Here is a 14,556-nt window from a genome sequence, read left to right on the forward strand (position 1 = left end):
GTTTCCTTACTATGTTATAACTACCTTTTTCCTTACTGGCGTGACTGAGGGTCTGTTTACAGGAGCGCAGGAACAGAGATTTCTCGCTTAGCCCGGCACCGTAAAAATGTTTACTTGCTAGCTAAAATATTACGGGGCCTTTCCCCCACAAAAACAGCCTTATGCTTCTTCATTCTAAACTTTTCTTCACAGGTTCAAGGAGAGTGATCATTTATGCAAAAATCAGAGATGGAGAGTATAAGTGTGATGATATGACTTAGAATTTGTCTTATTGTTTATTGTTATGATTATGGGTAATCAGAATGATAAAAAGCGGGAATTTGTTGTGGAAATTTTAATAGTCATTGATCCCTAACAGATATCATAAGAGAGAGAACCTATTCAATGTGTAAAATATAGATGATTCAAAGAATGTCACATGTGTGTCTCACTTGTAGTGAGAGAAGATTCTGTTTATGTACCTGGGGAGGCAGAAGAGGGAGACACTCCAGAGAACAGACGAACAAGGACCTCTGACCTAGATGTCAGAAGGCCATTTTGGTGCAGGGGGGCTTATGGGCCAACTAGTGACGTCTATGGAAAACTACTGGGAGGAAGGCTCTGGGGGGAAGAAGGCCTTGAAACTAAGATAAAAGCTAGTTCAGTCTGTCTGGGGGTGTGTCACTCTTCTGCACAGGGTAACAACTGTGTATTAGACTGCTCCTATTCTTGCGAAAATAAATACTTCTATTTTATATAATTTGACTCTGAGTGTCTCTTACGCAGTGATGTTTGCTTGAGATGAATTTTTGCCACAACATTACCAACTTCAGAGCAATCAGACAAGCAATTTTGAAAGTCATACCAGAAGAGTGTAATACAAACTGTTAGGATAGTAGTTTCTCTATAATAATAATAATAATAATAATCTCTCTTTAGGAGAACCTTTCTCTTGACATATTTTATACCATTTCAGAGGTCAAACTATCAGAGTAAAACTCTGTACCACAAGCCTGTGTCTTTATCTACTTTACTGTAGCATCCTTACATCATAAAAATCATATAATGTTTCAAATACATCTATAAATTGTGACCAGACGTAGTTACAAATATTGGCATGACTTAATTGTTTATTTCTTTTGCACTTCAAAGCATCACAAACAGGGCCAAGCAGCAAGAAATCGGCATCCGCATTAATGGAGACTGTCATGGGTTTGCTGTGAGATAACGGTATGCAGATAGACAGATGCCCTCTAGAAAAAAACACGTAGGATGATGGCAGTGCTGGTAGTGGTTTAAAGATGAAATAATTCATATCTTCACCTTGGCAGGCAAAGTTGTCGGAAATGAAGTGTGCTTTAGAAACGGTAAGGAACTTTTAAGCTCAGACAGAACTCCCTCATGGCACAAGATGAATGTGAATTTTATTTATATTTAACTGAATGCCAGGAGGTAAAGTGTATTTTACACTGACTAGAGGCTGGGATGAGTTTATCTGTAACAATTACAAATGCATAGCTGACAGGGATGAGAAGACTTATGGTGTTATCTTCCTTCTTTCTATTTAAATCTATTCATCTCAAAATACTCCAGAGTCACTTCCACCCTTAGCATGAAAGCCTTGGTGTTTCTATCAATCAAATAAAGTTTCTATGACTACTTTGGCATGGGTTTCTACTGAACTTACACCAGTGTGGCATGTAAGGGATTCAGTTTTACTACTAAAAATCTGTGTGAATTGTATAAAAGCCAAGTCTTAACTCATTTTGCCTTGAAAAGTAAACCATTGTCATCGTCTTACCTTGTGGTTCCTGAGGGGTTTGAGTGGTCGGGTTTACTGCCTGCATTGGTTGACTGAAGGTCAATGGTGACTTTGGGTGGCCTGTTTGGACCATCCTGTTCTTCGCAGCTGCAAAGGGAGTCCTGTTTACAGCACCAACGCCAAGCTGGGGTCTTAGGCCCCGTGGTGGACGAAAAAGGGGGCCGGAAGGATCCTCAGCTCCAGATACAGGAGATCCAAGGGTGACTGGAGACCTGCCCACCTAAACAAAAAACATTACATTACCACACGTTGCAGCTGCAGTCAATGAACTCTTCCAGTAGTACATAAACTCATCTACTGAAGATAACAAGTGTTACATTTTAAAAACTTATAAAATATTGACATTCCCTCCATAAAAAATTCAGGAAGTAGTCTGTTAAATACTCTACAGCACACTATTTCATTATCAAAGTACTCACGGTTTCACCAATCTAATCATGTAATAGATTTTTACATGTAATTAGATTTACCAAGAAATGGACATAAAAGTATTTAGTTAAAGAACAGCATATTGTTAAATGTCTAGTGCATTCCTTACAGCTGCAGATAGAGGCTTGTTAAGAGAACCATAGAAGCTGTCTGCTCGGCCTGCCATTTTTTGGGGCATGGTGTTGCTGGGTGGCTTAATCCCAGACACCATGAGTCCAGGAGAGAAGAACCGAACCTTCTGCATCTCTTGTCGATACTTATCGTAGAGTAAATTTGAGGCACTCAGCACAGCGGCTTCCCCTTGTTCTCCTACCGCTGGTTTGGCCTGTGTGTTGCTGTACGTTGATAGTCTCGTAGGTAAGGATGACACCTCGTAAGTTCCTTCAAGAGACTGTGGTTTCACCTGCGGGGTCTTTCGAATGTACGTGATGATTTTGGGTCGGACACTTTTCGGTTTTGGCGGGCACTTGCTTGGAGGGGAGGTCTCCATTGAAGCCTCCATTGTTGGAGGAGGTTTATGGATGCTTGTGTTGATAGTTGTTTTGACTGGGGCTCTTAAGCCTGAGCTGTACCCAGCATAACCCAACTGAGGAGCTCGAGAAGGTAAAGTCTTGATGGGTGAGGATGAAGGCTGTCTTTGAGGAGACATTGTGGTCTTGGGGGATGGAGGTGTCGAAGGTCTAGTGGGACTGCTGTAGGTCCGCCGACTGAAGTGAGTCTTCCTTTCTAGGCTGGAGGGACTTACAGCACGATCTGCTGAGCTCTGCCTCTTCAAGTGTTGGGACTCTCGGGTGAAAGTCTGGTTTGGAAGCATTTCTGTGCTTGTGTTCTTACTGCAGACTTCTGTAGTCGGCAGCACTTGTTGATGGCTGTGATCTGTCTCTGAGGAGTGGGATTGTTGCTGGTCTGCCTGGGTGTCTAAGCTGGGATATCCTGAGGTTATTTGTTTTTCAGTAGAAAGAGGGCGGACTAGCTGCCTACAAGAAGGTAGCACCCTCACCATACCTTTCGGCACCTCGGTTGACATCCCTTGCCTGCCATTCTGCTCTGCTTCCATTGGGAATTTTTGCACTTTTAGTGCTCCATTTGAAGGATACACTCCACTTTGAGTGATCAGCTTACTTCGGTCATATTGTGATTCCTGAGGCAGTGTAGTAGAGTTATGGTTTTGGTCCAAATCCCTGGGAAGCTCCCTGTTTCTCGCTGAGTGGATGTAGGATGGTTGCTGGTTCCTGCCTATGCCTGAGGTAGACTTGATGGACTGGGAACAGAGAGGCTGTGTGCGGCCTGCACTGTCCAGGGCACTGGCTAAACTTCCACTGAGATTGGTCACTGCAGAAAGAGAAGATGAAAAAACGTTGCTTTCAGAACCACTTCGTGCTTCTCTCAGGGTCCTGTTTACCCCAGAGCGAGAGCTAGAGGTCCTGAGGTCAAGGGGCTGTGAGTTCTCATTTGCATCTCCATCCACACTGTGGTTTTCATTGTGGTCTTTCCAAGGGGATCCAACAGTAGCGCTGACAGATGTGGATGTCAATGTCCTGTCACAGAGGTTCTTTGCTCTCTTTCTCCTTCTCACACTTGACATGTCTATCCCTTCTTTTTCCACAATAAATGTTTCTAACTCTTGACACTCAAGCAGTTCAAACTCTTCCAGCTCAGGGTCTTCACTCTGAGCATGTGTTCCCCAGATAATGATCCTCTCCTGGGCTTCAGAGTGTGATACAAGAGGGGGTAGTGGGCTGCCATGCTCTCTGTTATTTGAATGATTTTTCTCTTTGGTGATTTGATTGGCATTGGCGTCTTCCACAGTTTCTAGCAAAGGATGCCCGTCGTCATTCTGTATTTCTCCTTGTTGGTTGTCTTCACCGGCTTGTATATTTTCTTGCACATTCATGTTGTATCAGTCTGAGCTTCTCTCTCAAAAGCTCCACGGTAATCCTGGATCCATCAAAGGTCTTGTTCCCTCACTTGTGTTCCCTCACTTGCCTTCACCTTGTCCTTCAAATTTTGCCGTTTGGATGGAGTGCAGAATCACAACATCATCTCACATTATTTCCATTTCTACTATAAGATACCGCCAAAGGACAGAGCTGTATTTGTTTGCTTCTCAACAGGGCAATGCACTTGATGAAATCATATCAGCTTTCAGGACCTTGAAATGCCTTGGTCATTCATCTGGTGCCAAACCTGCACAGAAGATAAGACATACAATTGTGTTAACACAGTGCAGAGAGAGCATCAGCACAAACCATTCCAAATGGGTTGTTAAATTTCTGTTACAACATTTACTAGATTTGCATTTATTTAGATATAAATATTTAGGGTTTAAATTCTTTAAATTTAAAGTCTATTTTTTGTATCTCAAGTAACACTTCAATCTTATTTTATTAAAGGTTAGTTTTCCTGATTAACAATTCTAAAGCAAAAATCATTCTTATTTTATTGAAGGAAAGAATGGCTGTTTGTTGTTTCATTGCAGTTTTCAATGAATATAAAACAGCTTAAAGGCACCCACCACTTCTGTAAACAAAGTAAAGTAAAAAGGTGTGCATTTACATTTACACCTTTTATCCATAAAGCAATGCATAAAATGTGGAGTATTTGACTCAAGCATGAAAAATAAAACTAGCTACAAATTCTTGCGACAACAAAAAGATTATTCCATGTGTGGCATAATTTTTAATAAGTCAGAATGAATGGCACCTCTACAAAATGAATGGATTATTTCCTTTAATTTATTCACATATTTCATGGCATTCTCTATTAAAATCTCAGTGCCCAGGTCAAAATGACTACAGCAATTTCAGAAAACATTAAATGTTTTTCTCACTCCTTTAATGGCAGATGGCAGTACCTCCTTTTCTCTAGTAATTTTTTTTTTTTTTTTAAATCTCTACTGCAGAGAATTATGTATGCCCAAATCATACAAAAAAGACAATTAGTGAGAGTGGGAAATGGCTTGTAATTAACAACAGTGCTCACATGGGACAAAAACAAACAAACAAACAAACAAAATACTGCAGTCAGCTGGGGTAGAAATTATGAAAATACACCATTAGTTGAAGGTGAGTTTTTTTTTGCATCTCTATAAAACATTGACATAACAGCTGTATGCCTATAATTATGATTTAGACATGGAAACATGGAAATCCAATGCTGTTTCATTACGTAGATATAGTCCAAACCAGAGAAGGGAATAAAGCAAGGTCAGTTTGACATTTTCCCAATAGGGAAAAGGGGGTTGGGGTTGCTCCATGTGCTGACTAGGTAGAGAGGGTGGGTAGGTGGTCAGTGACTTCGGTAGGCTATAATCAATCAGAAAATAGATTTTTAAGAAGAGAGAGGTTGCTTCTCTTTTTACACCAGACTCGCTTCAAGCATTGAATGTAATGATTTTCGCTGCACAGACTTAAGTAATTTATGCCGGAATGACAGGAAGAAGCGACCACTAAATCACTTCAAGCATCAAGTGTAAGATGTAAGTGCTTGTGCAGGAAATCAGAGAGGAGGTCTATAGAGAAGAGACAGCCCCATACAATCCATATCACAGTCGGTTAAACGGGCAACAATCTGAGAAAGCATATTGACGTTGCGGCACCAGACTGTCACTAGTTCCACCCCCAACACTGCAAGCTGATGAAGTGCTAAAATCACCCACCCACATACCCACAGGCAAATTAAGACTGATTTCAAGGTACACTGCATGTAGTGAATCCCATAATTGAACAGAGATATGTGACTCGTGCTGGCAAAAGGAGTCGGAATGAGCAAATTTTCACAAATTAGTTATTGGGAAAAAATTACTGAGCTACACCTGTTTGAAGTCGGCAGAGTCAGCAAAGTCAATTTTGAGAAAAATCAAGTTAAAGTTTTCTGAAGGTTCCAAAACAAAATCACCTTAGCAACCATACCTTAAAATCCCACAACACCAAATTTGGCACAAACCAAGTCAAAACCAAATATCTATAGGAAAAATATATATTCAACTTTATTTTCCCATCATGATACTTGTCATGTTTCAATGTGTTTAAGTTCTGTTTTGTAATCTGATTTCCCCCTGTATGTGTGATTTTGGTTTAGTCCTGTTATTAGTTCAGTTTTGAGATCTTGTTTCCCCCGTCTTTTGTGATTTTGGTTCAGTCCTGTTAGTTTTCCCGCTCTGTCTAATTAGTAATTCCCTTCACCTGTGTTCTGTTAATTATCCCATTAGTCCCTGTTCATTTAAGCCCTGTGTTTTCTCTCAGTGTTTGTTGGTCGTCGTCGATGTATGTTCTCTGAAGTCCTGGCATTTGTTCTTTTGTTCCTGTTTATTTCTGTAAGTTGAGTTTTGTTAATAAATCAACTATATTGAAGTTCTCATGTCTTCGGCTACCTGCACCCAGCCAACCTGACAATACTACAATTTTTTGATTTTTATTTATTTATTTTAATATTTTATTTAACAGACAGCACATATATATATATATATATATATTCAGACCTACAGTAGGCCTACCGCACAAATATAATATGTTACACACATCAGATGATTTAACCCAAAAGTTAACCAAACGTTTATTTAAGACAAAACAGATCATGTTTGCGTTAATTGTCGCGAAGGCAGATATTTTGAAATACTCTAATTCTGTTACAGTAGGCTACTGTATCGGGATTGCGCGTTGTCTGAGCCGTCTTTGTGCATGCTTCGGCTGTCAGTCAGTGAGATGGTCCTCATGCAGAACACAAAATCCAGGGGGAGGAGTTGGATCTGGATCCAACTCCTCCCCCTGATCCGCCCCCTGATCCCTAACCCCACCCCTAATCCTACCCATCTCCACCCCTTAGATCTGGATCCAACTTTCGGATCGCCAGCACAGGTCATATAGGCTATAAATACAAGCAGGCTATGACAATATCAACGGGGCACTAATCTGAAACGCCAGGACGCACAATCAAGCTTTATCAGTGAGATATGTTATGGCTTGCATGATGACAGTGTGAGAAACTGCCTTTGCTGTAATGACATATTCAGTTCTTCTACTGTGTATAGCCAACTGGAAAATTCACATCCTCAAAAGTTTCATCTTGAGTTTACTCCTTTGGTTCTTTTGTAGGCTATGAGTGGAATCACTGTAAGCAAAACGTCCCGGGTTACGTATGTAACCCTAGTTCCCCGAAGGGACGGACGCTGCGTGTAATCGCAGTGGGAACGCCCCAGCGTGACGCGTCTGAAGCATGAATGAAATCAGTCAATGGAGAGAATGAGCGTACGGCGAGTGACGTCATAGACCAGGAAGCTATAAATATCCCCTAAGCACACAACATGCCAGCTTAAAAGTTACTGAAGCAGCGACCCAAGGGGATGCCGAGAGTATGGCAGGACACGCAGCGTCCGTCCCTTCGGGGAACTAGGGTTACATACGTAACCCGGGACGTTCCCCTTCAGGGACTACCGCTGCGTGTAATCGCAGTGGGAACGCAATACCCACATCCCCATACGACCAAATCCCCGTCGTGTGTCATCAGGAGACACAAACCGACGAGAGAACCTGAGCCCCTGGAGTGGAGCTAAGGTCAAGGGAATAAAATCTGACGAAAGTGTGCGGTGAGGACCAGCCTGCCGCATCACAAACGTCCTGAAGAGAAGCTCCTGAAAGAAGAGCTGTAGAGGCAGCCATACTCCTGGTGGAATGAGCCCTTACAGCCAAAGGTGAAGGCTGATGGGCCGAACCGTAAGCAAGCGAGATGGCCTCGACCACCCACTTGCTCATCCTTTGCTTAGATGCAGGACACCCTCTCTTAGGTGACCCAAAACAGACAAACAGTTGTTCCGATCTCCTCCACAGAGCAGCTCTGTGGACATACGCATCTAAAGCCCTAACAGGGCACAGCAAATTAAGTTTCCTCTGGTCTGACGTCAGAAAAGGCGGAGGACAGAAAGCCTGCAGAACTATAGGTCTAACCAAAGTGGTCGGCACCTTAGGAACATAACCTGGTCTCGGACAGAGAAAGGCCTTAACCATACCAGGAGCAAATTCCAGGCACGAGGGAGCCACCGAAAGTGCTTGAATATCACCAATCCTTTTTAGAGATAAGATAGCAAGAAGAAGGATAGTCTTAAGAGTAAGAAACTTTTCCGAAACTTCCTCGATGGGCTCGAAAGGAGCAAGGGAGAGACCTTCTAAGACGATGGCCAGATCCCAAGCTGGTACCCTTGTGCGAACTGCAGGCCTCAGCCTCAGGGTGCCACGAAGGAAGCGAGATATAAGTGGGTGTTTCCCGAGGGAACCTCCACTTGAAGGGGCGTGGTAAGCAGCTAAGGCCGCCACATACACCTTCAGTGTGGAGTGGGATAACCCTGTGGAGAGACGGTCCTGCAGGAAATCCAGCACTGTACCAACCGGGCAATTAACTGGGTCCTGCTGGCGCTCTCCACACCAAGAGGTGAAAAGTTTCCACCTCGCGGCATATAACTTCCTCGTGGAGGGAGCTCTGGATTGGAGGATGGTCTCAACGACCTCAGCCGAGAGACCAGAATCTATGAGCTGGGCCCCCTCAGAGGCCAAGCCCACAGCCTCCATAGCTCTGGACGGGGGTGAAGGATCGACCCACTTGCCTGAGAGAACAGATCTCTCCTGATCGGTATCTCTAGGGGAGAGCCGTCGAGGAGAGACACTAGGTCCGATAACCACACTCGGGCCGGCCAGAACGGGGCTATAAGCAGGAGACTGAGCCCGTCCCGGCGAACCCTCTCCAGAACTCCTGGGAGCAGAGCGATCGGGGGAAAAGCGTACAGGCGTGACCTCGGCCACGGATGTACCATAGCATCCAACCCCAGTGGGGCTGGCTGGCTGAGAGAGAACCACAGTGGACAGTGTGATGTCTCTCGGGACGCAAATAGGTCTACCTCGGCACGACCGAAATGTCCCCATAGGAGCTCCACCACCTCGGGGTGAAGACTCCACTCCCCGGGCCTCGGCCCCTGCCTCGACAGGATGTCTGCCCCCTGATTCAAATACCCCGGGAGATAAATAGCTCTGAGAGAGAGAATTTTCCCCTGGGACCACAGAAGGATCTGACGTGCCAGCTTGTAAAGCGGGCGAGAACGCAGACCCCCCTGGTGGTTGATATAAGAAACCACCGATGTGTTGTCTGTCCGGACAAGAACATGGTGGCCTCTTAGGTCCGGGAGGAAATGTTTCAGGGCCTGAAACACTGCCAACATCTCTAGACAATTTATGTGCCATAGACGGTGATGGTCCTCCCACAGACCCTGAGCCGGGCGACCACTCATGATCGCCCCCCAACCCGTGAGAGAGGCATCTGTCGTTAGCATCACGCGACGACAAGGAGCTCCCAACACAGGGCCTTGGGACAGAAACCAAGGATCTTTCCACATAACCAGGGCGCGATGACACCGTCGCGAACTCATGATCATGCGAAGCGGATTTCCCCTCGGGGAGAATCCCCTGGTTCTGAGCCACCACTGTAACGGTCTCATATGCAGGAGGCCAAAAGGTATCACGTTGGACGCAGCCGCCATGAGACCCAACAGTCTCTGGAACTGTTTTACAGTGGATGACCGGCCTAGCTTGACTTGATGTACTGCGGCGAGAATCGAAGCAACACGAGCAGGTGACAATTGTGCCTGCATCGTCGTCGAATCCCACACTACACCGAGAAAAGTGGTTCTCTGTAATGGAGAAAGAACACTCTTCTTGGCGTTGAGTCTCAACCCCAACCTCTTGATGTGAGCAAGAACGACATCTCGATGCCGAACCGCCTGATGTTCCGATTGAGCTAGAATTAACCAATCGTCTATATAGTTCAGAATACGGATGCCCTGCAGCCTGAGCGGAGCTATAGCTGCATCCATACACTTCGTGAACGTGCGGGGTGACAGTGCTAGGCCAAACGGAAGAACCCGATATTGGTACGCTTCGCCCCCAAAAGCGAACCTCAGGAACTTCCTGTGTTGAGGGAGGATAGATACATGAAAGTAAGCGTCCTTTAGATCTATCGTGACAAACCAGTCCTCGGATCTGATTTGTGACACGATCTGCTTGAGAGTGAGCATCTTGAACTTGAGCTTCCCTACAGTGTGATTTAAGACACGCAGATCTAGAATGGGACGCAGCCCTCCATCTTTTTTCGGAACGATGAAGTACCGGCTGTAGTATCCTAACTCCCTGCTGGGTGGAGGAACCCGTTCTATAGCCCCTTTTTGCAGCAGAGTTTTTACCTCCTGTTCTAATACCAGAGCCTGCTCGGGGCCTACCACAGTGGGCAGAACCCCTCTGAACCGAGGTGGACGCGTTCTGAACTGAATAGCGTACCCGTTCTTTATAATATTCAGGACCCACGGAGAAACATTGGGAAGCATTTCCCATTCCGCCAGGAACTCTACTAAGGGAACCAGCCTCTCGAGGCTGGCCTCTGGATGAACATCCCGAGTGACAGACACAGCGCCCTGTAACATACTGGCAGGAAACAGCTGGTCTGAACACTCCACAACCCTCCTCGGAGGGGGCGAGCGTCCCTCGGGAAATCGCTCGCCGAGTCTCTCTACGCCCTGTGTAGGCAGGGTTAGTAGAACAGACCCCTGAGGGCATCGGGAAAGACAGGGCACCGTGTTCTTGTGCGGTGAACTCAAGTCTCTCCCGATGGGGACCACCCTCAGAGTCCTGACGTTCAGCCCGTCAGGACTTTTTCGACGCGGCCTTCCTGGCGACAATGACTGTCCTCAGATCAGTCCTGCCCCGAGACGGCCGCGCCGGAGAGCCTCGTCCCTCCAGTTTCCCTGCGGGGGGGCACGAGACGCGACACTCCGCTTCTGCTGTGCTCTTTTTGAAGAGGAAGAACTCGACGGCTGGGACTGCCCTTTTCGCTCAGCAGCCCCAGTGACACGTATTTTGAGAGGGATAAATTTAGAAAAAGCAGCCGCCTGTTTTTTCTCTTCCTGGAACCTCTCCGTGACCGAGTGAAGAGCGTCACCGAAGAGGCCCGCAGGCGAAACAGGAGCATTTAAAAGGAGAGACTTATCTTTTTCCTTCATCGATGTCTGACTCAACCATAAGTGCCTTTCTGTGGCCACCATGGCTGCCATAGATCGACCAATAGATTTAGCGGACTCTCTGGTGGCACGCAGAGTGAGATCAGCAGTCTGCCTAAGTTCGCTAATCATATCAGCCGAAATTTCACCCCCCTCAGAAACATCTTTGAGCAGGTCGGCCTGATAAGCCTGCATAATAGCCATCGTATGCAAACACGCAGCCGCCTGCCCAGCCGCCGAGTAAGCCTTCCCCACCAGCACAGAGGTATTCTCTAGATGGAAGAGCCGGCGCTTTAAGTGAAACCGATGAAGCAGGAGAGAGATAGCTCGCGAGCGTCTCCTCCGCCTTCGGCATCGTCACATAACCAGCAGATTTAGCACCAAAAATGTTACCATAAGCATTTGACTGATTCGTGTAAATTCTGCTAGAAACCGGTCTAACCCAGGTCTTTGAAACCTCAGCATGAAGGTCTGGGAAGAACGGTAAGCACCGGCGAGAAGGTTGAGGTCGTGCAGACAGAAATCTATCATCTAGTTTGCTTTTAATTTTAGAATCCTGTCTATCAGCTGGCCACTCGATACTGAGCCTTTCAACAGCCCGAGATAACACATCCATCAAACCTTCTTCATTTGCAGTATAATGTGTCACACTAGTTTCCTCTGATGCAAAACTTTCGACATCCAGATCCTCAGAACTGGATAATCTTAATTCAACATCATCATATGCCTCCACCTGGGCAGAAGTAACCGCCGCAGCGCGTGCTTCCGAAGCCGGGTGAGAGGCACCGGATCCCGCCGGAGAAAGCTGAGATAGGGCGGGGCCCGTCTCAACATCGCCGGTGAGATCCATCTGCGAACCCCAAGTCAAGCGCCGCCGCTCTGCCTCAACAGAAGCGGGACCCGAGCCTTGGGGAGCTCGCAGCAAACCACTCTCCTCGAAGAGCGATCGCCGCGAGCGCAGAGTTCTAAGAGGAAAGCGTTCGCAATGCTTACAGTCGACTCCCTCAAGAGCCGACTGGGCATGCTGAACACCCAAACAAGCCACACATAACTCGTGTGAATCCCCACCCGTAATGTATCGAGTACAGGGGGGAACACACTTCCTACACTGCTCGCTCATATTGTTTTTTTTATATATACACTCACCGGCCACTTTATTAGGTACCCCATGCTAGTAACGGGTTGGACCCCCTTTTGCCTTCAGAACTGCCTCAATTCTTCGTGGCATAGATTCAACAAGGTGCTGGAAGCATTCCTCAGGGAGTTTGGTCCATATTGACATGATGGCATCACACAGTTGCCGCAGATTTGTCGGCTGCACATCCATGATGCGAATCTCCCGTTCCACCACATCCCAAAGATGCTCTTTTGGGTTGAGATCTGGTGACTGTGGAGGCCATTTTAGTACAGTGAACTCATTGTCATGTTCAAGAAACCAATTTGAAATGATTAGAGCTTTGTGACATGGTGGAAGTAGCCATCAGAGGATGGGTACATGGTGGCCATAAAGGGATGGACATGGTCAGAAACAATGCTCAGGTAGGCCGTGGCATTTAAACGATGCCCAATTGGCACTAAGGGGCCTAAAGTGTGCCAGGAAAACATCCCCCACACCATTACACCACCACCAGCAGCCTGCACAGTGGTAACAAGGCATGATGGTTCCATGTTCTCATTCTGTTTACGCCAAATTCTGACTCTAACATCTGAATGTCTCAACAGAAATCGAGACTCATCAGACCAGGCAACATTTTTCCAGTCTTCAACTGTTCAATTTTGGTGAGCTCTTGCAAATTGTAGCCTCTTTTTCCTATTTGTAGTGGAGATGAGTGGTACCCGGTGGAGTCTTCTGCTGTTGTAGCCCATCCGCCTCAAGGTTGTGCGTGTTGTGGCTTCACAAATGCTTTGCTGCATACCTCGGTTGTAACGAGTGGTTATTTCAGTCACTGTTGCCCTTCTATCAGCTCGAACCAGTCTGGCCATTCTCCTCTGACCTCTGGCATCAACAAGGCATTTCCGCCCACAGAACTGCCGCTCACTGGATGTTTTTTCTTTTTCGGACCATTCTCTGTAAACCCTAGAGATGGTTGTGCGTGAAAATCCCAGTAGATTAGCAGTTTCTGAAATACTCAGACCAGCCCTTCTGGCACCAACAATCATGCCACGTTCAAAGTCACTCAAATCAACTTTCTTCCCCATACTGATGCTCGGTTTGAACTGCAGGAGATTGTCTTGACCATGTCTACATGCCTGAATGCACTGAGTTGCCGCCATGTGATTGGCTGCTTAGAAATTAAGTGTTAACGAGCAGTTGGACAGGTGTACCTAATAAAGTGGCCGGTGAGTGTATATATATATAGTGATAAACTCCTGACAGAACAGACAAACACAATCGACAGATTCAGACACACGCACAGAGCTGCTGAAGTGACAAAAGCTGGCGTGTTGTGTGCTCAGGGGATATTTATAGCTTCCTGGTCTATGACGTCACTCGCCGTACGCTCATTCTCTCCATTGACTGATTTCATTCATGCTTCAGACGCGTCACGCTGGGGCGTTCCCACTGCGATTACACGCAGCGGTAGTCCCTGAAGGGGAACGGTATTTTTCTAGCAGAAGCCTTTAGGTAAGATTTCTTCTCAGTTCATTATTTCATATTACATTAGTATTTATTTGTCTAGTTACTGTGTGATACGGGGATAAAGTATAGTCAGATGGTAATTTTCGTTAAATAAATCCCGACAGAGTGATCAAGAAGCTGACAAGGAGCTGTTTCTATACAGTGGTTGTTGTAAATAAACAGTTTTGAGACTATCTAGTGAGAAGGTAAATTCTGTATTGGAATAACTAATAATAATTTAATATAGGCCTACTGGTGAATATTTTATCAAAGAACATATTCTGCTCAACATTGAAGTTTCTAGCAACAGTATGAAGTCTCTTGAGGTCACTGTCAACACAGTTGATAGCCAAGAGGCAAGATGGCGGCAGTTGTGGAATGGACTGATACAGCATTGCCATGGAAGATAGTAAGAAACACTAGACCTCTGAATGCTGCGTTTCACCATTCAGAATTAAGTATTTACTTTGTTTTATTTCAACATCTCGCAGAACGTGCATCTGCACGTGGAACGACATCTGTATACTATACGATTGTTTTTAGTCCACTGCATTGCATCTCGTTTTTAAAAGCAAAAACACATTCTGTTTATCGCAGTTAGAAAACGCCCTCATTTGGCTTTTATATAGCCAGCTTATTGACAGACAGACAGACTAACTCCAAAGCAAGGCCTGG

General features: G+C 45.7%; 2 protein-coding genes across 3 annotated transcripts in view; one reads left to right on the forward strand and one right to left on the reverse strand.

The window, feature by feature from the left end:
• The window catches only part of mtus2a (microtubule associated tumor suppressor candidate 2a), a 43,398-nt gene extending 39,196 nt beyond the window's left edge, over window positions 1-4,202 (reverse strand). For both annotated transcript variants that reach the window (XM_056247765.1, XM_056247764.1), the window contains exons 1-2: window positions 2,340-4,202; window positions 1,781-2,021 (exon numbers count right to left, since the gene is read on the reverse strand). In XM_056247765.1, the coding sequence (XP_056103740.1) occupies window positions 1,781-2,021; window positions 2,340-4,124 (2,026 nt within the window). In that variant the 5' untranslated portion in view covers window positions 4,125-4,202. The remainder of the gene's footprint in view (window positions 1-1,780; window positions 2,022-2,339) is intronic.
• The window catches only part of slc43a2b (solute carrier family 43 member 2b), a 186,837-nt gene that overhangs the window by 58,478 nt on the left and 113,803 nt on the right, over window positions 1-14,556 (forward strand). The window lies entirely within an intron of this gene.

The sequence above is a fragment of the Rhinichthys klamathensis genome, unplaced genomic scaffold, assembly GCF_029890125.1.
Source record: "Rhinichthys klamathensis goyatoka isolate OS25496 unplaced genomic scaffold, OSU_Roscu_1.1 h1tg000050l_1, whole genome shotgun sequence".
NCBI lineage: Eukaryota > Metazoa > Chordata > Actinopteri > Cypriniformes > Leuciscidae > Rhinichthys > Rhinichthys klamathensis.